Source organism: Leptopilina boulardi, unplaced genomic scaffold (genome assembly GCF_019393585.1).
Source record: "Leptopilina boulardi isolate dan_hultmark-lab unplaced genomic scaffold, ZJU_Lbou_2.1 LbouV2_341, whole genome shotgun sequence".
Taxonomy (NCBI): domain Eukaryota; kingdom Metazoa; phylum Arthropoda; class Insecta; order Hymenoptera; family Figitidae; genus Leptopilina; species Leptopilina boulardi.
In genome coordinates this window covers 3,643,430-3,669,324 of record NW_026137909.1, presented here as the reverse complement: position 1 = coordinate 3,669,324, position 25,895 = coordinate 3,643,430, and the positions used below count along the sequence as shown (strand labels likewise).

At 30.4% G+C, this 25,895-nt stretch overlaps 2 protein-coding genes across 2 annotated transcripts in view; one reads left to right on the top strand and one right to left on the bottom strand.

Moving 5' to 3' along the window:
* Positions 1 to 10,345, bottom strand: part of LOC127285775 (chymotrypsin-1-like) — a 164,320-nt gene extending 153,975 nt beyond the window's left edge. Inside the window, exons 1-5 of the mRNA XM_051311953.1 lie at positions 10,217 to 10,345; positions 9,966 to 10,116; positions 9,368 to 9,617; positions 9,145 to 9,282; positions 8,887 to 9,038 (exon numbers count right to left, since the gene is read on the bottom strand). Coding sequence (XP_051167910.1) covers positions 8,892 to 9,038; positions 9,145 to 9,282; positions 9,368 to 9,617; positions 9,966 to 10,116; positions 10,217 to 10,268 — 738 coding nt within the window. The 5' untranslated portion in view covers positions 10,269 to 10,345 and the 3' untranslated portion in view covers positions 8,887 to 8,891. The remainder of the gene's footprint in view (positions 1 to 8,886; positions 9,039 to 9,144; positions 9,283 to 9,367; positions 9,618 to 9,965; positions 10,117 to 10,216) is intronic.
* LOC127285765 (carbonic anhydrase-related protein 10) overlaps positions 1 to 25,895 on the top strand; it is a 175,906-nt gene that overhangs the window by 4,341 nt on the left and 145,670 nt on the right. The window lies entirely within an intron of this gene.

Genomic DNA, 25,895 nt, shown 5'->3' with positions numbered 1-25,895 from the left:
CTATTTTCTTTGAAATGCTCGACAAAATACTGAAACAGTTTGACTTTGATTTTCAAGTTCTTATGCATTGAGCGATAACTTTTTTTATCTTGCTGCCAATTGTCAAGATACAACTTATTTGATACAAAAGAATAAATTATCTTCAAACATTTATAATTATAAATTTTTAATTTTAACCTAAAAAGTCACATTTTATTCTGCAAAATAAATAACTTTCTTGCAAGTCCTATTGTTGTGATAATTTTAAATTAATTATTTCAATCATTTTAATTCAGTTTTTCAAAAATTCAAATTTTTTTCATGAAAAATTCTTTAAAATTCCATTACTGTTTAAAATTTTGTCAATAATTTTCAGCAATTCAAATTTACAACAATTTCAATTCATAAATTAATTTTTTTCAATAATATTTTAATCAATTTCTTTGAAAATTTAATTATTTAAAACATTTGCCAAAATTATGAATTCGAATAATTTGTACAATTATTTAGAATTTTTTCTTCATTTAAATTTTGTCCTATTTTTCCCCTTTTTTTAAATAAAATTTCCCCTATTCCCCCCTTTTTTCAGCAAATATACTGTGAAGACTGAAAAAAAAAATCTTTCCCTCCTCTCTCCCGAGTATTATAGATCGTATATGTTATTATATTCTGAAAACTGATAAGTGGTTTCTTGATGATTGAGGACAACGTGACGCAATTAGTACTTTAATCGGGAGCTCGGTTTGCCTGTTTTGATTAAGCTTGACTGTTTCGTGGCGAACGAGATAGCAAAATACGCGGAAAATGATAAACGTGAACGTTCATGACATGACGCGTGTGCACGTACTTTCTCTCTCTCTCTCTCTCTCCAGCACGCGTTTAACGGTACTGTGTATGTATAAAGTACAACGTCAATCAGCGTGATTGAAGGTTCGAACTGCAGCGAATAACAATTTACCGAAATGACTGACGGCTATGCACTCACGGGCAATAATGAATCGAGAGGCGACAAAGGTCCTGGTCTTTTGCCCTCTGGATATTGTCCGAATGTTTGCGCGTTGAAAATCATGCAAACTCTTGCGGTCCCAAACAAAATTAACTGACCTCCATCAAGTATATAGTCATTCGTTTATTTTACCTTATGAGAATATAATAATTCCACATTGGCGTAATATATATACATATGGCTGATAATAATTTTCAATATGTTCACCATATTCAAAAAAAATATTCACGCGCATTTTTTTCACTATATTCCTTATGGTTACTTAAAATTTAATAAATTTTTTACAATTCGTCCGCCATTTTGAATTTTGAAAATCGGACTTCAGATTCGTAATCAGCGACCCCGAAAACCCCCGAGTAACAAGTTTCAAGTGAATTCGATTAATTTTTTTAAAATTCGTCCACCATATTGAATCCGCTATTTTGAATTTTGAAAATCGGACTTCAGATTCGTAATCAGCGACCCCGAAAACCCCCGAGTAACAAGTTTCAAGCGAATTCGATTAATTTTTTTAAAATTCGTCCACCATATTGAATCCGCCATTTCGAATTTTGAAAATCTGTTATCAGATTCGGTATCAGCGACCCCGAAAACCCCCCGAGTAACAAGTTTCAAGCGAATTCAATACATTTTTTTAAAATTCGTCCGCCATATTGAATCCGGCATTTTGAATTTTCAATTCTGCTACGTTTTTATTGAAATCGTATTTGTTTACGAGTATTTTGATGCATTGCATGTTTATTTTTATGGATTAGAAATTTTAGGCAGAGCTCTGGGCCGATTGACGTGAGACGTCCCATATGTAAAAAAACAGTTCTCAGTTACGTAATAATTTTTTTTGCTGTAAATTTTCTGAACTATTGGGTATCGATTACGTAACTATTTCGTATTCCATATTCCGCATTCTAGTTTTCAATTTTTCGTAATCCGCATGCTACATTTCAAGTTCAATTTTTAACTTTCTTCACTCCGTGTTCTAATTTCCACTTTCCGCATTTCACATTCCACTTTTTACATTTCGAATTCCTCTTTTCACTTTGTTCATTCCGAATTCCACATTCTTCATTCCGCATTCCACTTTTCTTCATTCGGCATTTCAGTTTTCACATTTCGAATTCCACTTTTCACTTTCTTTATTACAAATTTCGCATTCCGAAATCCACTATTATCATTGCATAAAAAGTGAAAAGTTTTCGCGAAAGTGAAAAGAGGAATGCGGAAAGTGGAATAGTTACGTAAACAGCCGCGTCGAGAAAAAAATTAAAATCCAGGTAGAAATATTTAGAAAAAATGAGAATAATTTTTTTTTATTTTTATTACAAAAATAATATCTTGATTTCTATTTACCAATTTTGGTATCGTTTGATTTAAAATTTTATCAGCTTTCCAATGCAAGTAAAATGAAACCTCTATTTTTACTTCTAATGAAGCTGTCTCTACATTTGAATGAGAAAATAATTTTTTTTTTTTTAATAGCTCACAGTGTAAGTGGACGCAAAATTTCCCACTGACAGTGTATTTGGATATTAATATCCGCTTTTTATATTTTTACAATCCATATTACAATTCAGGAAAATTAGACTTTGCGTAGTTTCAATTATTCTATTAACTAAACCCGCTGCCAAATTGGCCTAATAACCTGTTATTTTCCCTTCTCTCTGCCTTTATAATTAACGTACATGCGAGCTCTCGTTGAAAATTAATTTAAGTATTTTGGTAATTTATTTCCTTTTTTTTTAAAAAAAATTACAGTATTGTATCTATCATCTCAATTTATTCTATTATTTATTAATATTCTTTTATTTTTGAACTTTTTTAAAAAAGCGATAATTTCTTAAAGTTAAAACCACATTTGATTTTTTTAAACACATTACATCAAACGATAACTTTGGCGTCCCTTTAAAATGACATATATATTGTAATTTAACAGTACTTTTTTTTAAAACAAATGACACATTCGATACAAAAATACAATTTTTCTTCAAAGGGATTCAGATTCAAATTCTGCTTGACCGTTCAAAATCCTGTATCGAAATCCAATGTACCATTCGGTTCCGGTTCCTGTTGTAGAACGGAAGTGGCGACAATAAACTCACTACATTGCGGATCCCATTGAACTCGTTGGCTTTCCGTTTGGCTCTAAATTTTCTTCCGCGCGCGCAAAAAAAATCCGAATTTCTTCCGTCAACTACAATACAAAAAAAAAAATGTTGTCTATGTAGTCTATTTGAGAGTCAAATATTTGTGTTTGAATTTTAGAACCACATAATGCTGTTGTGCAATGTAGAATCTTCGTTTTTATTAATATGAGAATTAAATATTTTATGAGGTCTACACAAAAAAAAAAAGAAATCTAAATAAAATCATCAAAAATATTAATTTTTACTGTAACCTCAAAATATTTAATGTTTACTTCAATGTTTCTGCCATTAAAGGATCACCTTCGGTATTGATAATGGAGACAACCAAAAAAAATCGAATATCAGCAATAATTCTCAAAATAATAATTTGTTGGGCGCCAGATTCACAGATGAGTCAGTCAACATCATCAATAGCAAAAATTCATTAGAAGACCAAAAATCATCAGCATCAACATGATTGATTCTGTAATGATAGAAATCGTCCGGTAAATATTTGTACTAAATATTATCGCGCGTCGATAAACATGTTACCGACCGCGGAGCACAAAGACGTAGTACCCGATTTCGCCGCGCGGGCCGCATCGTCAAAGCTCACTCGTGTGCGCCCAGCCCACCGATCGGCTATATAAGCTGCGCTCTCGCTGAGGACCGTCACTCTCGTGCTACACGGAGTCCGAGTGGGTCTTACCCACTTGACTAGGAGTTTTACTCCGAAAATCTTTGTAGAGAGTTTCACTCTCGTTCGTTGGGTTTTACCTGTCGAACATTATATCGGTTTTATATTTATGTGTAAATAGTGTATAGTAACGAATTGTAAAGTAATGCTTCACGATGTAAAGTAACGTAATGTATAGTAAAGAAATATTGTAAAGTAACGTGTATCAAGAGGTAAAGTAACGTAATAAATGTATAGTAAAGAAATATTGTATTCCCGCAGTTTAAAGTAAATTTTCCGTTTTACTCTTCGTATAATTAGAACACGAGTTTAACTTGTGGTTCACCAGAGTATCGCGAATTTTTAGGCAGTATTACAATTGATTTCACGGCTCATCGCTGCGAGTTGAAGCAGATTTCGTTAATGCGCGGCTCAAATAATAAGCGACGTTACCAGATTACTGCCGATTCTCGATTCCGCGGCTCAACGTATCGCGATAAACGCCGACAATCGTTGTGCGAAACCGACTTCCGCGATTTATCTGTACGCCTGTATATTTTTCACCTGTAAATACCGTTGTAAATAAATAATTTGTTTCAGTTTGTAATTATCCTGTTATTATTTTCATTGGAATCAAAACGAACCCTGGCTCGGCGAGCTAAAATATTGATTCTTACAATTACAAACGTTACAATTCAAAAACCGCAAAATAACTTCATCACAATATCAACAGATTTATCACCAATATCACAAAAATCTATATCTCTTTTTCACTATACCGGCTACAAAAATCATTGGCTAAGCTATATTTCGAGAACATGATAAAATTTCAGGGAAGCAATTCTTGTTGAAAATGTAAAATAAAATTAATTAAATCTCAAAAATATATTCGATATCTGACATAATGTATTTCGCAAAAAAAATTTTAATATGAACAATTAAAAAAATGGCTATAATCCTGTCATTGATATCAACGTATTATTTTATTATAATAAAAGAATTCAAAATTTTATAAAACGTAACATTTTTCTCCATAACGAAAAATTAAAAATAAAGAAAAGATTAAAATGTACATGATAAATTATTAATCAAATTTGTCTATATTAATATTGTCATGGAAGTTAATATTTTTTTCTACAAAATTTATAATTCTATTATAATTTAATTAATTTCACAATTATTTTATAAAATTCACAGTCTCAAGACTTCACGACATCGCAAAAGTTTTAAATAATAAACAAGAATTAAAATTGATTTTCTTTACTTTATGACAGGCAAAAACTAATAAAAATTGAAATTAATTTCCCTTCTAGAAAAAATCGATTGAAAACAATAGGAAAGAAATTTCTATTGTCCCCCATCGTGTTTCATAATTGTGTTCTTACAATTGAGAACGATTGACTTTCTTATTATATTTAAACGTTTTCAATCGTGATCTATAGATTGTATTGCATGCACTATTGTTTGGCGGAAATTTTTGAAAATTTTAAAAAGTGCAACTAATTAAACAGTCTAGAAAAATATCATTGTTTCAAAGATTATTTTGCAAACTAAAAAATGTTAATATTTATCAATGTATTTGTCACCACAGAAGAAAATCAAATATTTTAGCTAAAATTAATCAAAAGTTATTCTTTAATTTAGCTTTGAATGAAGCTGCACAAGACAAAATGTTTAAAAAAATAATTTTTGACAAATACATCAAGTATTGTTTTAAATTGAAATTTTTATTAATTGCTGAATTTTTTTTTTAATTTCAGTGAATATTGAATTTTTTTTAAATAATCGAATATTGAAAGATTGACAATAATTATAAGATTCGTGGAAATAATTAAATGTCAGGTGATTTGAAATTGAAAATTTTGAAAATATTTTAATGAATGAAAAACTTTATATACAAATGTAACGGGTTTAACATTTGTTTGAAGCACTAAATAAGTTTGTAAAGAATTTTAATTTGAAATTTTTAGAAAAATTGATATTTCGAAGAGTTGCAATCAAAGTTTTTAATAAAAAATAATTTTTTTTTAAATTAATAAAAAAATTTGCAAAAAGTTTTAATTAAAATTTTTTATAAATAAAATAATTACAAAATTTAATAGGAAGTAATTTAATTTTGAAAGAGTTAGAATTGAAAGTTCTTACTTATTAATTTTAAATAATTGAAATTTTGTAAAATTTAATTGAAACATTTGAAAATAATATTGAACTTTTTAAAAAATTTGATTAGCAATTTTTTGAAAATATTTAATTGAAAAATTATGGTTTTTTTTCGCAAGAAGTTGAGGTAAACTTCGAACAAAATTTATACTGAAAAATTTGTTATTATATTTTTGAATGGACACCCAATGTTTAGAAAAACTAAAAATTTTGTTCTAAAAAAATGAAAAACTAAAATTATTTTAAAATGTAAGAAATAGAATTTTTTCTTATATTTATTTTTATATGTACCTAATTATTTATTTAATTTCTGTTTATATGTATATTTTTATGTTTTTGAGGTTATGTATTAACAATTCGAAGCTTGTCATACTTGATTTGTTCATATATAGAATAAGTAAACATATTGGAATTATCTGAATCACTAGAAATTTTACTTTATATTTTACATATTTGACACATATGCACGAACAGAACAATAATTATATATTACAAAACACTTAGAAGAAAAACATCTTTCCTGTTTGTTTCATTCGAATCAATTGAAAAAATATATACTCCAATTGGAAACAATTTAAAACAATAAAGAAATTTTTGTACTCAATAGTTCTGAATCGTGTTGAATTGATTTTTTCTAAAAGGGATAGAAAAAAATATTCCATTACATTTCTACGAGGGAAACTTGCCTAACCTGACCTTTATTGCGCGCGGGCAAACAAAGTCGACGGTAGCGCTACGGCGCGAAAATCATTTGAATTCGAATAATTTGTACAATACAAAAAAAATTAAAGTCACGCAAAATCAATCTTTCTTTACTAAAATATTAGCTATATTTTCTTTAATTAATTATAAATCGTATCAAAATGTCACGTCACACAAGAGAATTCTATATATATAAATAAATATTGAAAATCATCAAATTATATTGTGGAATAAATTTTGGAATCTTAATTTCGAATTAAAAAAGGAAATCTGTATTGATTTACAATAGAGAATACCTTATCTGGTTAAAATGTAAATTTTATATGCAATTAAGAAAGCAATATTGAATTCCAAAAAGCATATTAAATTAGTTTTAATATCGAGTATTTAGAATCAAATAAATGGGAGAGAATAATTTATTTTTAATCAGTTCTATAATTGTACACTAATTCCTTAATAGAATACAAACCACAATTTGCCTCACATCAAAAGCAGATAAATTGATTGTAGAATTTCCTTGTACAATCAGTATTCCATTGTAAATGTCGATCGTCTGAATTATTACTAAAAATCGTTTGTTTTAAATTAAAATTTCCCCCAATTGAAAAACAAATTTAAAAAACATTTCATCGTTTCGTTATGATTTTTATTCTTGAAAATTATTATAATTGTTTTTTTAAATATAAAAATTTCTTAAAAACATTCTATACATAGTAATAATAATTTTCTCCCTCCAATTTTTTGTCGTTTATTTATTTAAGAAGGAAAAAAGCAAATGTGACTGTCAAATCCATCTAAGTGCACGTCAAAAGCAATATTTACTTTTCCCATTTTCTGTTTGTTTGTTAAAGCTCATGGGACTTCTGTTGCGAAAAGGTTTCGCCTAGTGGCGTATAAAAATTCAATGAACAATGGAAATAAATCGTCCCATAAATTGGAAGTATATGATAAACGCAAAATGTACAACTTGAACCTCTTTTCTCTCGCTTCGATTCGATACAATAGAAATCTTTTTTTCAAATCCAACACACTAAAGAGAAAACTTTATTTATTTATTTTACAGAAAAAAGAAATATTTGTTTTGAAAATAAAATTTTCATCGACAAATTCAAGAATATTTGAAAAAAAAATTTTTATTATAATCCTAAAAAATTTAAATACATTTTATTAAATAAATATTTAGGCCCTGAATTCAGTTTGGAAATAATTTCGAGTTTTAAGTATATTTAAGGAAATTATTTATGAATAGTTTCATATAATTTCAAATTGATTAGGACCTACTGGATACTTTTCGTTCTATGAATTATTTTGCTATTAAGAAAATGTTTTCGCACTTCGCTTTCCATTTTCTTTTCCTAATCAATAAACTTTATACAAATGACTTGATCGATTCTTCTTTCACTGGCGAAATTAAATTTAGCTCGACTGTTCGTAATTACGCGACTGCCTTAAGACAATGATGAGATCCATCCTGGGTCATCCGAATGGGAGCGGATGGGGAATATAGGATAATAAGGAGTAAGAAGTGAAGAGAGAGAGAGAGCGAAGTACGTGCCTGGAATGAGGCGCGTCTTCTAAGTACGAATTACTTTGACAAACTCGTGGATGATCGCGTCGCGCGCACTATATCCATCGAAAGACGCGCGCGCTTGTTAGAACCTCAGGGCTTCAGTTTCCCAACCGAAATGGAAACCTAATGGCTCCTCATCTTGAAAGTTTCCGATCACAGGGATAAGACATTTCGTTGCTACCTAATTTATGCGAAAGGAAGAGGAGTAGCATAAGACTTACACGACATGAATTACGAACATCTTTGCCGGAGAATCATATAATCTCGATTTAGAACCTCATATATAGAATCATCATATAAGACGAATATGTGAATATATTCCATTTGAAAGCCTCATGAAAGACTCGACTAATTTATTCACTCGAATCTCATGTGAGTCTTTGTTTTCCTTTTCCTTTCTAATTTCAATTGTGATTGGGGAAATTCTCTTTACCATTAAAAGGAATTTATTTCTCTGTTTACCATTCGAATTAGACCATAAGTTTATTTATTCTCGAGATGGAGAGGAAAACAATCGAATTGCGTTAGAATAATTCCTTTGTCAGTAACGTCTACTCGAATCCTTTGAATTTTTTTTTTTTTTATTAAGGGAATTCCATTCTATTAATAAGAAATATTTTCTTTAGTAATACATTTCAAAGAAAATATATATTTAAATTAAAATCGTCAATGATTTTTTTATAAATTTTTCGTATTATTCTTTATCCATGTTAAATAACTTTGTACTCGAGTGTAGACATCAGGTGCTCCTATAGCGCAAGGAACACCAAAGGATACGATGCCAATTTGTTTTCCATCTGATAATAAAGCACCACCAGAATCACCCTGAAATTAATTTTTTAAATTTGAAAAATAGAAAAGAATTTTTAAATAAGAACTAATTCAAATGGACATATTTTCTGTTCCTTTTTAGTTTCAGTAATTAAATTACATTGCAAGCTCCTTCTCCGGGTTCAGTTAATGTGCAAACGTGCGTTTTTCTCACATAAGGAATTATTGATCTACATTTTGAGTTTGGGAATATATAGAGTTTCACTTCTTGTAAAGTTGTTGCAGGAGGATCGTTAACCTGATAAAATTATTAAATCCTTTTAAAAAAAAGTAATTTTATCATTATAATTCTAATTTTAGAAATTGGCAAATTCCCCTCATACCCCAAGTCTTCCGTAACCGATAAGTGTTGCTTCTTCCTCATTATAATCGAAATATTTATGAGGCAATAATACTGGTTGAACTAATTTTGAATAAAGAATATTTGTCTTAACTCGAATTAGTGCAATGTCATGCAAATGTTGACTTTTGTTATAATTATCATGTATGAAGAACTTCTCAGCTAGGTAAGTAGTGCCATTATCTGATTGATGATTAATTCCTGTCACGACTTTGTAGAATGCAACCTCAAAGCTGGAAAATTCATTTTCGTTAATGGAAAACAAACATAAATCTATGTTGTTATTATTATTAAAATTGATTTATTGAATTCAGTACATATAGGAGAGTTTAATTAATTAAACTAAAAGCAATTATTGAAGGTGGTGTGACTTTTCCGTCTCATTAATAATGAAAACGATCAAACACTATAAAGGGAAATTCCAATATCTATTTTTGCTAATAAAGCTCAAATATAATTTTCTGTAGGTGTAGAAATATATATCACTATCACCTTCACGAGTCAATGTTATTTTTATTTATTTATTTTTAGCAAATAAGTTAAATAATTCAAGGGTATATTTGAATGTCAGTTTCTCTTACCCATCAACGCAATGTGCAGCAGTGAGAACGTGACGTTGATTTATAATTGTCCCACCACAAAGGAAACTATTTAAAAATTTCGTTATAATTTGAAATGGATATTTACCAGGTGGAGCGTCATTGCCTCCTACAACTCTTGGAATTAGTCCACCTAATTACAATAATTAAAAAAATTATTAAATTAATTTGATAATAATTTTAAATATATATTAATTTTATTCTAAATCATTTGAAATTATAAATACATATACCTTGGGAACCAACAATTAAAATAAGAAAAGTAATTAATACTGTTTCCTGCATCGTGTTTCTTCTTGAATTGAAAATTATCAAAGTTAAATCATATAAAAAAAAATCAATTAAAAATACGATTAGATTGCGATAATATATATTTATCCACTTATGATTAGATTATTTTCTAGATTTTTATTCTAATTTATACGCAATCATTATACAACTATGATAAATAAATATATTTTATTTATTTATTTATTTGCGCTTTTATATAAAATTAATAATTTCCGTTATAAATATTTTTAATTTAATTCTAGAAATTAGATTTTAAGAAATTAAATACGAATACGATTTAAAATTTTTAAATAATACAAGTTGCAATAATAATTTTAATAATAAATAAGAAAATTTTAAGGATAACCTTGAATTTTAAGGAATTTTCAAGGACAACACAAATTTCCCATTGTGTGCTTCATTTGAAATCTCATTTCCTTCGAGATGTAAACTAGACTTTCAAATCCCTTTGAGATTCAAATTGTAATAGTTAGGAATTATCAGAATAACCAAAATGTTATTTCTATACAGTAATCGTGAAATGGAATCACAGAGAGGAAATTCGATATAAAAAGAGAATATTAAATAATCCTTAATTGAAAAGAATTTACAAGAAAAATTTCAATTATTCGATTAAGTCCAATCATAATATAATTAATTTTACTATTATTTTTATTAAATTAATTTTAATACTTTTTTTTTTCCTAAATATAGGTATATATTGTTAAATTGCAAATTGTAGTACTGACTACAATAGCATTCACGTCATGTTATAAAAGAGACAAGATAATAAATTTGACGTATATCCAAGATGCTTGGTTCTCGAGGGATTTCGGGCTTAGTAATTACGAGTTCAAAGTTTTAAATTTCAAAATTCTCAAGAAAAGATCTTAAAATATAGATATATAGAAGAATCGCAATTATTCTAAAATAATGTTAAATTAAAAAAAAAGCAAGAATTAACAACGGGTCGAATCCGCTTGCAATAACTCTTCAAAATTTATCATTAAATAGCTAATAAAAAAAAGATTTAAGAAAATTTAGTAAACATGAACAATTCTAGAGATATATTTTATTTTACAAGAATTTGAAGATATGCAAAGACGTAAGTCTAATTTATTAATTTTTAGTCATCCCGAATTTCTCAATGATGGCAATAATTATAATTTTGATCTTGTATTTGTCCTTTTAATGGTCTTTTGACCCAATTTGAAGAAAAATTTCTATTCAACGTTAAATTGAATAGAAAAAACAAGTGACGACATTACGAAATCAAATGTGGATTATAAAGTGTAAGATTATGTAGAAGTGATGATGTGAAAGGGGGTTACAGGAAAATGTTAAAAGATGGCGATGGAAAGAAGAGGGAGCGAAATAAAATTAAAGGGTTAGGGGGAGGGATGAAGAGGGGCCAGCTTTGCGTCCGTTATGGGGTCGCAGTGCAAATTGAAACAAATGGGAAGTTATATGCATCGTAGCACATTCCGGGTTTTATTGCCAGCTCATTTCATCTCGCTGGCACAGCGCGACCTCGGCTTTATCGCTGTTAGGACGTTATGGCTTTTACCTTTAGTGTCACACCAGCCTTCTTCTTCCGTTTTCCCTACACACAACTTCAACCCACGCTTATACGAATGACCATTTTGCGGTTGAAGGAAAGAATGCATTTCTCCCTCCTTTCTCTCGTTCTCTAATGCGTCACAATTTTACCTCAACACTCAAAACTATACAGCTTCTTACGTTATTCGACTTCCTAACTTTGTCTGCGTTTATTGTTTGTCTATATATATATAGTCACAGTTTTAGTGGGATAAAGAATCTATTCTGGAAAATTGCAAACTATGAATCGTTGCACATTCGTTGCACATTCATAGGAAGTAAAAATAATGTGGAAAATGAATTATAATTGATAAATATTAATAATTCCAAAAGTAATAATAATAAATGTTTAATGTTTAATAATACTGTAATGAACCCATCTATATTAATTAATTAATTAAAACGGCGAGCAATTAAATAATGGAGTGAATTTCACTAGCGTTGAATTATTGTCGAATTATTATAATAATAATACCTGAATATTTAAAATAATACTACATTGCAACTAGTCAATGTTAGAATCCATTTTTAAAATTATCGTTAAAAATTAAAAAGTAAAACACTACAAAAATTAGATACGCGACAATTTTCGTCATTTCGATGCGAGCATCAAGTCAAAACTGAATTAAAATTTGTTTTGGAGGAATACCACACGCGTTAAAAAAAAGGAGTCAATGAACTCATAGGTATATAGTGTATAGAGGAAAAGACCTTTAAGATTATTATTTTAAATATTCAGGTATTATTATTTAGTGTTTTAATTTATGTGTTTAATTTTGTGTATTTATTAATTTGGTGTTTTATTTAATAAATTAACCTGAAGAAGATGGTAAACCAAACCATCGAAACGTCGCAACTTGACAAAATAACATAAATCTGTTTTATGTGTTTTTCTTTACCTTCCATTGATCGAATTTACTTCATATCAAAATTATCAAAATTAATCTCAATCAAACATATTAATTCCGATAAATTTACATATTCAACATAATTTTTAATAAAAGTAATTATGACTGACGATATGCAAAAATAGCTTTTGAATTTTAATTTCTATGTCAAAATGATTAGAAAAATTGAATCTACATCTGAAAATCGTATTGAGAAATTTTAAATATGGAAATAGCCATTGTCAACTAACCGGAAAGCCGACGAGTATTGAAGAGATGTATTTCCTCCTTTTCATCAATTTTCTTTAATTCCAAACTCTATAATTATATATTATTATGAGGTGATATTGGTTCTACGAGACGATAGTGCTTCCACGCTACGTTACGCTAAGCCCAAAAAGGATCAACTTATTTTTCTTTACAACATCTGGATATATCAATATTTTAAAATTAAATTCTCTCACAATCAGCAAACTCCAAAAAAATTGATGTCACGTGTTCGTTATTGGAGTCAACTATTAAATTGAGTTTCGATCCTATCTGATTCTTCTTATTTGGAATTTTATTGTGTCCCATTACCTTTAAGTTTGTAAATCGCCATCGCGAACGAACTAGTGCTGACATCATTGGGGGGGGGGGTCTGAATCGAGCGACCTGCACATTTTGCAGTTTCTCACTCTCGTCAACGAAGTAGACTGTACTCGAGTATTCACCCCTCCTTATTCTCCTCACTCCATTCTTCCTCAATCCTGTCCAGAGTAGCTCAACGAGCTTTTAGATGATCGATTTTTTGACGCTGGCATTCGACTATATTTATTTGTCTACTCATACTGTTAAAAAAAAAGAAAAAGATTTTATTCTTAGCATACTCATGCTCTCTTAAAATGCTTTTGGTTTTTATTTTACCTCTTTTCCTCGTCCTTCAATTCTCTTTGCACCTTCTTTTCGTCGTATCTCATCTTTCTTCCAACCCTCTTTTTAAGATATGCATGAGAATTTCCACGGGCCACTCGGCAACTTTGTCTTAAGCAAAAAGGATTTCCATCTCTTTTCACAGGTTTCGGGTTCTCTTCCGGTTGACGGAGCTACGCTTACTTAGACATTTGCATGGATCGTGAGTCACGTCCCGTAGAACGTGTTAATTCGCACTTCTTTTTTTTTTTTTGCCTAAAGGCTACCGTCAGCAGTCTGTTGGACCGAGGTTAATGGCATTATTGCAAAATGCTAGTCAGGATTCATTATATTCAAAAAAAAGAACGTTGAAAAGAAATTACTTTCTCTTTTAGGATTAAGAGATTAATTACTTTTTGAATAATTGGAAAAAAAAATTTTAAATCCGCAAATGGATGTGTAAAAATGTTTAGATACGTTTGAGAAAATTATATGGGAATTGAAGGATTGTACTCCCGAGGTTATATGTCCCGTTTCGAGATTATTCGAAATGTATTCTAACTATACACGACGAGGGTGGAGTTCTTAGACTGCAATTTAAGCAACTCCTCTAGCGTCTTTCTTGTTTGCCAACCTTTTTGTTTTCGTTCAGAGTTTTCTCGAAATAGTATAGATAAAAAAAACAGTGGCAAAAACAGTAAATCTTGAAAAATATTTTATCTAAATAAATGTCACGGTTAATTCTTAAAATCGGTAAAAAAATTTCTGAAGAACGCAGCTAATATACTATTATAAAATTAAAGTCTGCCGAATTTCAAATTTTTTAATCAATTACCCGTGTAGAATCAAAATAATATTATTAATAAATTACATTATTATATATAGTTTCACTTTTTATTTAATTTAAAAATAATATTTAAATTTAAATCGAAAATATCGAAATCAATATATCGATGTTCCATCGTCGAGAATGATGACATGAATGGTGCAAGTGCACATGTCATTTTGTGTGAACCTTAATTTTATTGTTCTTTTGTTAATTAATAATGGAAAATAATGAGAGGAAAAAAAAACAATCGCGAATGCGTAGCAAACAATATCTTGAGGTAAAATCCGTACGCGTTGAATTAAATAGAATGCAATATGTTCAAGAGCAAGTTATGGATATTAACAATTTAGATGACTCAAATCACTTATCTTCTTTATCAGAAGGTAAATATTAACATAATATTATCAATTTAAGAATATTTAATATTAAGCCAACAAACATGAAATATGTACTTAGAATATTAAAAGTAAAAAATATATTGATTGGTTTTCTAACCTCAAATTTTGTCTTTATGTTAATATCATTATTGCAAATTTTTAATTTTTACTATGATCATTCCAATTTCTTCAGGTAATATTATGATTTCTAACTTTTTTATTTATAATTCTGGTTAAAATTTGTGTTAGTACTGTTTGGAGGTTAGGAAGTTCAATTAAACTTCACGGCTATAATAAATAGCATAACGGGCGTTTTTAACTCTACAATTTCAAAAACACACACGGAAGAAAGGACGTTGGATCTTTATATAAATATGTTTTTTGGATTTATTAAATATTTATTAATTTTTATTTAATAATAGTCGATTAAAGGCAGCTAATAGGGTTCTAGCGAGAACCCTTTACTCCTGGTAGGAAAATCGCCTAGAGTTTCCCTTCCGGAACCCATTTGGCAAAAGGGACGCACAGCGAGGTCCCTATTAAAATCTAACTCAAATTTCTGCACGGGTTACTTTCGTCGGAATAAAAAATTGATTATTCATTGCCGAATACCCCATGTAATTTACATGAGAAACGTCCGTTGCTTGGCGGCATGGGTTTAATATTAAGATGGAAACTATACATATTAAGAGATTTTTTTTTATTTACTTCAAACTAAATGAAAACGTGTAGCGTAGAAATTTAGAAATTTTCTAAATAAATACCACCCTTGTATACGTTATTTATTATTTTGAAAGAATTATTAAAATCTTGTTGGCTATTAAGGGGTTACACCACTGTAGGAGGCTGAAATTTAACGTTTTTTTTCATGAAGAAGGAGAAACAGGAAGATAATTAAATTGAAGGATATTGTTAGGCATATTTTTTTTAAATTACAAAATGACGGAGTTACGGCCGTTCTTCGAAGATGATTTTTATTGGAGAAGCTCCACTGCACGCAGCACACAGGTTGCAAAAGTTAATCTAGAACAAAAAAAAAATTTTTTTCTCAATTGAGGACAAATTATTCCAGCCTGTCCGCCTCCACTGAATCAGTTTTACAACCGTGAGCTTCAAACCTCGACGGTTGGGACCTAGGACCGTCACCTTTCTGTATACTATGGCTATCGTTGTTCCTTACTCTTCTGGATTTCTGTTTCCTGGGTAAGGCAATGTAAGTCGCAGATCTCAAATGTGACCATTCATGTTGGAGTCGCCTACGATTTTAATCAGGAGGTCTTCTTTTTTGTAGCTCTCGTGTTGCTACTACTCTGAAGTATTGCCTTTTTCTTAAATTCTTTCATCATAATGTTTTGTAGTGCTTTGAATACTCTATCTTTGTCCACAATAATAGTCAGAACATTCAGAGCGGCATTGCCCTTCTGCATGGAATGGAGTATTCAGCAAACCACAAAATATGTTCACTTGTATAAATGAAATTAATATTCAGCGTAACTTTCATAAAGGAAATTGTAGTTTACACAAAAAATTTTCGTAAACAGTGATGAAGACAATTTTACCGTTTGCGGTAAGAGGTGCCTTTGCTACGCTCGAGACATGCTACGAATACTAAAGAAATAATGTTAGCGAGAAAGCAACAACGGGGTTTGTTTCACGAACTACTTCGTTAGATGAATGTAATCGAAAAAGATAACCACATAGACAATATTTTTCCAACGACTGCACGTGAAATGTATATGCATGTTGAATTAAACACACATTGATATTTTATAAACTATATATATATATATATATATGAAAATTGAGAATACCCGTTATCGGCAATTTACTCTATATATTTTATGTACCCAATGGATTTATCCATCCTGTTGCTTTTCGGAAACAGTCCATGTTTTCCGACAAAAGCCAAACACACACACGCAAATTCCCCAGCGATTATCATATTTGTCATTAAAATTACAAGTCGGGTTAGATACATTTTACCTAAGTTGTATATGTAGCTAAAAATCTAAACATATAATTTTTTTTCTCAAAAGTATTTTCTTTTTAAAAAAAATATTTTTATTTTCCACAATTACATTCAAATTTATAAACACAATTACAATGATTTATTTTTTCTAATTTGTCTTTACCAAGTTTTATGAATTTATCAAGCTTTTAATTTACACTCAAAACACTTTTTGATATTGTATATTGTAACATTCTGCGTTATCTCATTGTATTTTTCTCGTTAGTTTCTTTTTCTTCTTAATTTTTATTTGTAAATTTCTTATCGATTCTACAAGTATAAACATCTGTTGAACCAAAACCATGTTTTTTAGTACAAATTGTTTATTTCTTTCTTTTAGAACCAATAATTAAATCCTAAACCTTAAATGATCAACACTTGCAGTTGAAATTTACAAAATTCTTAGAAACCGAAAATATTTGCAAGCAATAAATGTAAAAAATACAACCGTGAAATCGACAAAAAAATCTATGAGTGCATCCTCCAGATGTTGACCGCTGGGATCTTTTTCTCTCTTTTCTTTTTCTTACAACAGGTCCAAGATTTCCTGTCGCCAAGATTTCCTTCTGTTAGTAATAAAATTGTCTACTTTCCGAAAATATCAAATTACTGTTTTATTTCTTTTTCTTTAAATATAATATGACACGATGAAATAATATAATTATTAATGTTTTATGCATAAAAAGTTTTTAATAATTTTAACTTAATTGTATTCAAATAATTTTGACTATTTCTCTTTTATATGTACTGTATCTGGGGAAATTTTAAATAACCAAAAAAACTAAATGAACAAAAAAAATTTTGCCAAAGACTTAGATTTTCCCGAACAAAGGTTAAACAAGAGAATTTTATGCAAAAGAAATAAAGTGGAGGCAGCCTTTTTTGAGACACCTTCAGAACCAGAATAATCGAAAAGTAAAAATAAAAAAATATTTATTCTCTTGATTTAACTGCTTTAGCTAGCTCAAACGTGAAAGAGTGGAAATTGAAACAAATAAATTCCTTATTTAACAAAATTTATTAAATCATTTCTTTCCATTTTTGTAATTTTCAAAAAAGGTGCAATTTAACAGATTAGCAAAGAAAAGAAATTTACAATGAACTTAACTTATAACATTCCTGTTGTAACAAATATTAAGAAAATAGATTGCGGGATTTTAAAGAAAATATAAATTTCGGTATGAGTATCTATTTATTTTACAATTTCTATTAATAAAATTCGTCTGCCAATAATTTACACAATGAATTCGAATTTAATAAAACTAAAGTCACTCACACATTAATTACTCATACTCGCAATAACAATTAATATTCCGATTTGTTTCGATTTAAAATTATAAATGTGGAAAATTCGATTTAATGGCTTCTATATACACATAAAAATTAATTAAATAAAAATATGTGGACAAGGATTCTGACGAGAATAAAATAATATAAAATCTGAGAGGCAAACTCACCAATAGTCAATAGAAATTAATATATATCTACCAAAATGAGTAGAAGTCTCAAAGTATTGTGCCGCAGGTAGTTCCCGCTGCACGTGGCGAATAGATATCGAACTTCCGGAAATTCTCGGACGGCCAGTTGCAAGATTCGGTATCGAATATGAATCCAAAGCAACGCCAAATATTATATGTCATGTATTTCTCCTAATCGCCATCCAAAAATGCCAGGGAAACGATACAATGCGTTATCACATAAAAGGTGAGTATTTCGCTCCACAAAAGGAAAACGATAAGCTTCGTTGACGAAACACAAGGTGATGTGTATGTATTCACCAACCGCTATAATGAATTTAATCAAATGAATATAAAATCAAACACACGGACTTACAATAAAATCTTGGATTTCGTTTTTTAGAAATTACCCCAATCGGGCGTTGTGTCCGGCGAATTCGTCAGATCCGCTAAGCGAATATAAAATTAATTAGATTTCTGGCAATTCCCTTTTCGCATGCTTCGCACGCAAAGGGTCCTTGACCACTGAATTTAAGACATGCGCGACAATCAATCTCGTCATGAAAATGATTTCTCCCATTTTCAGAAATATCCCTACTCATTCCCGACACTGCGACGATTAAACTTAGGAACCCTGTTCCTTACACTGTTAATTGGGTAAAATACATACAATTATTTTTTTTCCGAAAGGAAGGGGAATGTTAAACAAATTTTAACTAAGGGATACCATTACAAATTATTTCGTCGAATAACAATTTCAATAATTAAATAACTTAAAGAAATATAAGGAAACTCAATAAATGAATTTAGAGAAAAAGGAAAGGGAGATCTCCTTATCTTCCACGCAAACGACTTATCTTAGAATGAACACACTTTCAAAGAAACCAATGATGCCAAAAAGAAAGAGACATATCTTATTAATAACGTAGAACACATGCAAAAATACACTGGGAGACACTACTAAAATAAAATTAAATCTTCAGTCCATACGCCACAGCAGTCGTCGTAAGAAAGAGAACAATTATTGTATCGATTTTCCGAAGAAAGCAGTAGAATTCCTCTTCCTTTCCTGCTCTTGATCACGTGGTTTCCAATATTGCAGAGAATTGATGTACTGCGCAACGCAGCAGAAAGCAAGCCGTATGGCGCTTGGGGTCTTATGGGTCCTTAACATTTTCTCTCCTTTTATTGATTGTTTTTGATGAAATAGATAACCAATCCAAATTAATTTCCATAATTCGTCAAACGTGAAAGTAGCGGCAGTTGATAATCTGGCGGGAGGTTCAAATTTCCGAAAACCCATAGGCAGCATTAAGAAATGACATTCTTCTCTACATCCATAAAGCAACCAATAAGTAATATCCGCCATAGGAGAAATGAATGATCCAATATTAGTGTTTCGTTTTTTATTTTATTTGACTTTGTACATCTGACAATTAATTGTATGATTTGAATTCTAATTTTTTGCTAAGTTCTTTGGTTTTTATTTTGTTTTGCTTATATATATTTTTTTAAAATAACACCATTTTATCGAAATGTTATCGTCTGATTTGTTCCAACTTTCTAAAATTTTTATTTTCTTTTACAATGAGTGCAGTTTCTGTAAAATATTTTAGAGGTAACGGTTGACTAAAGAGTTTTTGACTAATTATATAATTGTTACGATGAAAAATAAAATAAACACAATGGAGAGATTTTAACGGGACTATGCGGTAGTATTGTCGAGGCAACAAAAACCAGTACCGCGCGTCGTCGTCGTTTGCTATTTTTTTTTATCTCTTCATAACCGCGTGTAGACCTTGCAATATATTACCGTACAGTAACGATGCACGTTGTTGTGTATACCGACCATGAAGAGATAAACAGCAGCCGGCAGATATTTGGGCCGGGGTGACGCGCGGCCAGGCAGTACGGTGGGTGGCTTCGTTTCAATTCAGATAGTGACGTCAGCATGGAAAACTGGTGGGTACACATACTACTGGAGTACGAGAGACAGGCTCTGCCTCTGACTCGGTTTTTGGAATGGGGCTGCAAAAGAGATAGAGTTAGAGAGTGAAGGTAAAGGGTAAGGGTAGGGGGATTTGTAAAAAACAAACAAACAAGGCCCGACGACTAGATAGCGCCGTTGAAATGTGTCTGCTTTTTACTCCAGTTTTTGTCTCAAAAAAAAAAATAAATAAAAATAAAAAAATTTATCGTTGTGATATTAAAATTCACCTAAAAAAAGCAGAATAGCCACATTGTAATAATGGAGATTGGTTTAGAATATAAATGTGTTGATAACAGGATTAAATGCATGAATACTTACATTATTGTTGCTATAATACATATTGTGACAATGTTAACAAAAAAAATTAATAACCCTTATAACAAAAGGATATCCCTAGGATATCCATATCAATGGTCGATATCCTAGAATGGTCCCCAGGATATCTTGGGATATCCAAACCGCCGCTCTGTGGGACAACAACAGGACATCCATAGGATATCCCAAGATATCTTGTCTTATTAAGGAAAACTTGTTTTTCTTCTAATGGCTTTAAAATTTAACAGCATACATTATAGAAATGGGTATTCACAGTGTTTTGTTATATTTTTTCTGATCTTACTTTCTCAAGAAAATAAAGTAAAAATAACATTTTAGTTTCACATAAAATAATGTAAGTAAACTGAAAATATGAAATGACATCTCTTGTTGAAAAAATATATTAATTTTTTAAAATAACTTTAGACATAATTTTAAATTACATTGGTAGTTGGAGAAAAGTGACAAAAAATTAGCAGTGCTCTACAATTTACTGTAAGCAAAGAATGGCAGACGAAACTTAAACTCGTTTTCAACTTTCAAGAAACCCAGAACTTGTTATGTTTTCAGTACCGAGCCTAATTAACTTACAGTTTCTCCCTAACCGTCTTTCTCTCTCTCTCTTTCTTTAGGTGAACTTAAGTTTATTACATAATGACAGAATTTTCTTTTTTTTTTTTTTAACAATTTAAAACAAATTATTTACCGCAAATATTATATTTTTCTTTTAGTCGCAATTGTAAATAGCACTTTTGTAAACGCACGACTGCAGAGATTTATCATGACAGATTTAAATTGCATTCATGTTCTAATTGTAAGAAATTTGAAGAAAAACCGTGAAGCACTTTGTTAAAATGAAACTTGGAAACCTTCAGTGAAAATGAAAAATAGACCAGAGTGAGAGAGAGCTCGGCAAAGCTACGCCTAGGGCGATTTCTCGCAGTCGAGTGAGAAACGAGTAGAGAGATAGTTTATTCCTCCAATTCCCCTCTTTCTTTAGAGAGAAATTAATACGTTCGACATGATAAAGAAGGGGAAAAGACTTGCAAAAAAACATACCAGAATGGTCCTGTAGTTTTCAATTTGTGTGTCGCGCCTCAACACAAGACTTTCCCAGGGGTATTTTTTCCATTCGTTTGTTTTAATTCTCGTATTTTCACTCTCTTTCCTCTAAATCCCCTTCTGCGCACGTAAACCCTTTACGTCGTCACCGCAGTAAGTTTCCCTCTCGCGTGGTTTTTAGCACCGCTTGGAATCCACCCAGCACACTGTACCATCCCCATTCTTGTAAATGGAAAAAAAACACAATTCGGTTGTTTTCCAGAGATCTCCAACTTTTCGCGGTGCGCAGTATTTTAGTAACCATATACACTAGACGAATCCCTCGAACTCTATAAAAATTCTCCCGACGACCTCCTTTTTAAATTCCCGACAATCCCAATGTTTATCAATTTATTATTCTTCTAACAAACCAGGAATTTGTAAAATAATACTAAAAAGGTTGATGGGTATAAATGGTAACCATAATATATTGAAAAAACGTTTCTCGATGTGAAGGAAAGTAAATGAGTAATTTTATTGAAATATAAGTTATCGAGGCAGGGTTAAAATGTGACTCCAAAAAAGAACGTCTTTGTAAATGTTATGTCAGATTTTAATAAATATTAATTTTAACTAATCTGAACTTATAATTGTTCCCTATTCTAATTTCCTCAATTTAACTTAGTTAAATTAACTAAGTTGGGAAGAGGTTTATTAAATGAATGATTTAATATAATATAAAAATTATTTATTTTAAAAAAATGTAAAATGTTCTTAACAATTTGTTCAATCAAATAAATCCTTGTTTGAATATTTGGTATGGTTACCTTTAAGATGTTTATATTGAGGAGTCTTCAATTGGCACCTGTTGTATTGACCTCCTAAGATTGGATCTTCTTGGTCGTTAAGATTTTTATTACCGCACGTAACCACTGAGAAATATGATAATTTTGGACACTGTATCTAACACTTGCTATGACGAACTCCGTGTGTATAATTTGGGACTGCCATTGAAGTTAAAGGTCTCCCTTTATATAGGTATATTTTCCAATGTATTCTTTGCGGCGGTACCAGCTCGCCTCTTTGGGTTAGATTCAAGATCGGTACCTCACAGACGTGAAAAGTGTTTATTGCTTTTCTTCTATGTGTTGGTGACTCCGTATGTTGATTTCCTTATTTTAATAATACAAAATGTCAAGAACACTACATCCCAAAGAAATATTATAATTTTTATATATTGATCATTTTAACATTAATTATGATTATTAACATTATTGTTTTATTATATATTTAATATTTATAAATAATTGATTTAATCACAAAAATATTCGTTTTATTTATAAATAATTGTTTATTTACAAATATTTGTTTATTTAAAAACAATTATTTATTTACAAATGTATTTAAAAAATATTTATTTTACATAAATAAATATAAAAAAATGTTACGGTGACGTGACACAAATCACATTCCGGATCGCACTTTCAAATTCCACATTCCGGATCCTACTTGTAACAATCCATGTTTCCTATTCGATATTTCAGATTCCATATTCCGATTTTCACGTTCCAAATTCTACTTCCAAAATTCCGTATTCTTTATTCCACATTGCAGATTCCATTTTCAGCATTCTATATTCTAGATTCCACTTTCAGAATGTGGGATGTGGAATCCGGATTTTTAAAAGTGGAATCCGAAATTTAAAATACGAAATGTAAAAAGTGGAAACCGGAATATGGAATCTGAAATACGAATTTTGAATGTGGAATCTGGATTGTGGAAATCGAAATTTTACGGAATATGGAATCCCGAATAGGGGATTTTCAAAGTGGGATTCGGAATGTGGAATCTGAAATACGGAATTTGAAAGTGGGATTCGGAATGTGGAATCTGGAATGTAAAATACGGAATTTTTAAAGTGGAATCACTTAATTACAATTACATTATATTATTATTTTAACAAAATTTAAAGCGAGGGTTTTAATATGACTTACATTAGCGTGATGTCTGTAGGGCAAGTACAATTTGGATTATTTCTTGGTGATGGACACTACACTTTTCTAACTTTATATAAATTTTATTTTGTACTAAATACGGATACTGCTGATGATTGCCGAATCATATCCAACAAAATGCTAATTGCCGGCACGTTGCCTTGTTTTTCCCCTCTACGCTCACCCACGTCGGTATCTACACTTTTCAGTCTTGTATTACTCCGCCAAAATAGAAGCTTAACTACTGTGAAAAATAGTGATTCAAGTGTATATTTTTGGTTGTAGATTTATGCTTCTAATTCTGTTTTCGTTTAATTATTCTCTATTTCTTGTCATCATCTTCGAGTAATTTATTTTTCAAGACGGTGTCTCCAATTTTAATTATAAAAATCAAGTTGACAATGTTACGATGAAAAACTTGGGCCTGAGCTTAAGGTGTCTCTTACTGTATTAAAAAAATGACAGAGAAATTATCCTCTTTATTAATCTAATTCCTCGAAATTCTAAACAAGTTCAGAGATTTACGGGATCAATTATATTTCGAGGGGTTCTTTTGTGAGATTATTTCTTTAGAGGTAGAATACAAAATGTAGCAGGTTTTTTTGTACAAAAAGCAATGTAATTTTTTGAGGTGTGTTGTAGTTTCCTTTTTGTGACGACACTTGGTAGGCGCATTGACCAATCTTGGAACAGGAACCGAGAAACTTCTCTCCATTTTAAATTGTCTCGGCAGTTTACATACAAGGAAATTAAAATAAATTAATAATAAATTAAAATAAATATATTGACCATTACCTGAGAAATTATATCAATTCTCGGCAATATTGTTGTGACTAAAGACTTTATTTACATAACAAAATTGATTTTTTGTTTATAAAAATTGTTCAACGTCACACTTTTTAACTCCTTTAGTAATCAAAGAAATCTTTTGATATACATGAATCTTCTTTACAGACTATAATCCAAAAGCGTCTGTCCCCAGAATTAAAAACAACACAAGTGCAACTTGGGAAAATAAATGACGAAATAAAGGCCATTTTAAAAATTTGTTGCTCCAGTGAAAATTTCGGGAATGTGTCACACAAAACACTCGAGATTCTTTGGAGGAAATTTATCGCCATAGCGCTAAAGTTGCAAGAGAAAGATATATACATATATAATTACAACAGGGGACCCACTTCTATGTTATGCGAGACATTTAATATAATGGCACTAAATTGGATTCGGTCGGTCACTAAATTCGCGCTCGCTCGTCGCTACTGTGCGACGGGTCGTTAGTCGCTTAACGTATTAAGCCCGTTAGCTTGAAAAATAACTACGTTAGGCGTTAAGCGCGCGAACAGAAATTTATGCACTCGCCTCAATCTTCCACGCAACGTGTACGAACGACAACTCTAATTACAATTAAGACCTTCTAGCTATAAAGCACCTACTTGCAACATTTTTCATCTTCTTAATTTCCAACTGAATTAGTGAATTCAACTATATATATTCTCTCACTGACTTTAAATTCAATTAATATAGATTGTCTACAGTAGAATTGAAAATTCAATCTTTTGAACATCAATGTTGAGATTACGTGGGAAACTAGTTTATATGCCGCAATCCTTTACACAATATCTCAATGATGGCATCAGAGATTGTAAAATCTGGGCTTTTGTAAGCGATTACCATTTTCCCATCACTCTTCATGTACTAGTTTAGAAGGTCAGGGAGTAAATATCAGAATTGTGTATTTATAGAAAATTCATACGCAATTGTAACAGCAGATAATTACTATCTTTAAATGGATATAAACATCTGACAGTAGTGATCACTTATATCCTTAAGCCCCAAGATGTTATCTGGATATCAAACTCATGTGTTACACATCAAAAATTGATGGAAATAATCTTTCTTTAAAGATTGAATATAAATTTTTTACTTTTAACTAATCCAAATTTTCAGAAAGCAGTTCCCGTGTAGAAACGTCCCTAAGCTTCCCAACGTGATAATGGATTCCGACTAGAACCGCGCTAGAAAAGTCGTACTCGAACCTGATTAGATTCTTGTGAGAAATTCAGACTAGAAATATCTGCTGAGATCCCGTTTTAATTTTAGAAAGGCAATTCAAACTAGAAAAATCTGATTTAGCCCTCACTACATTCCAGCCAGAAATACCTCGAATCGGACTTAGATTATTTTTCGATGTTTTCTTTATTTAAAATATGAATTTAATTATGTTCAATATGGACACAAATATTTTTAAAATGTT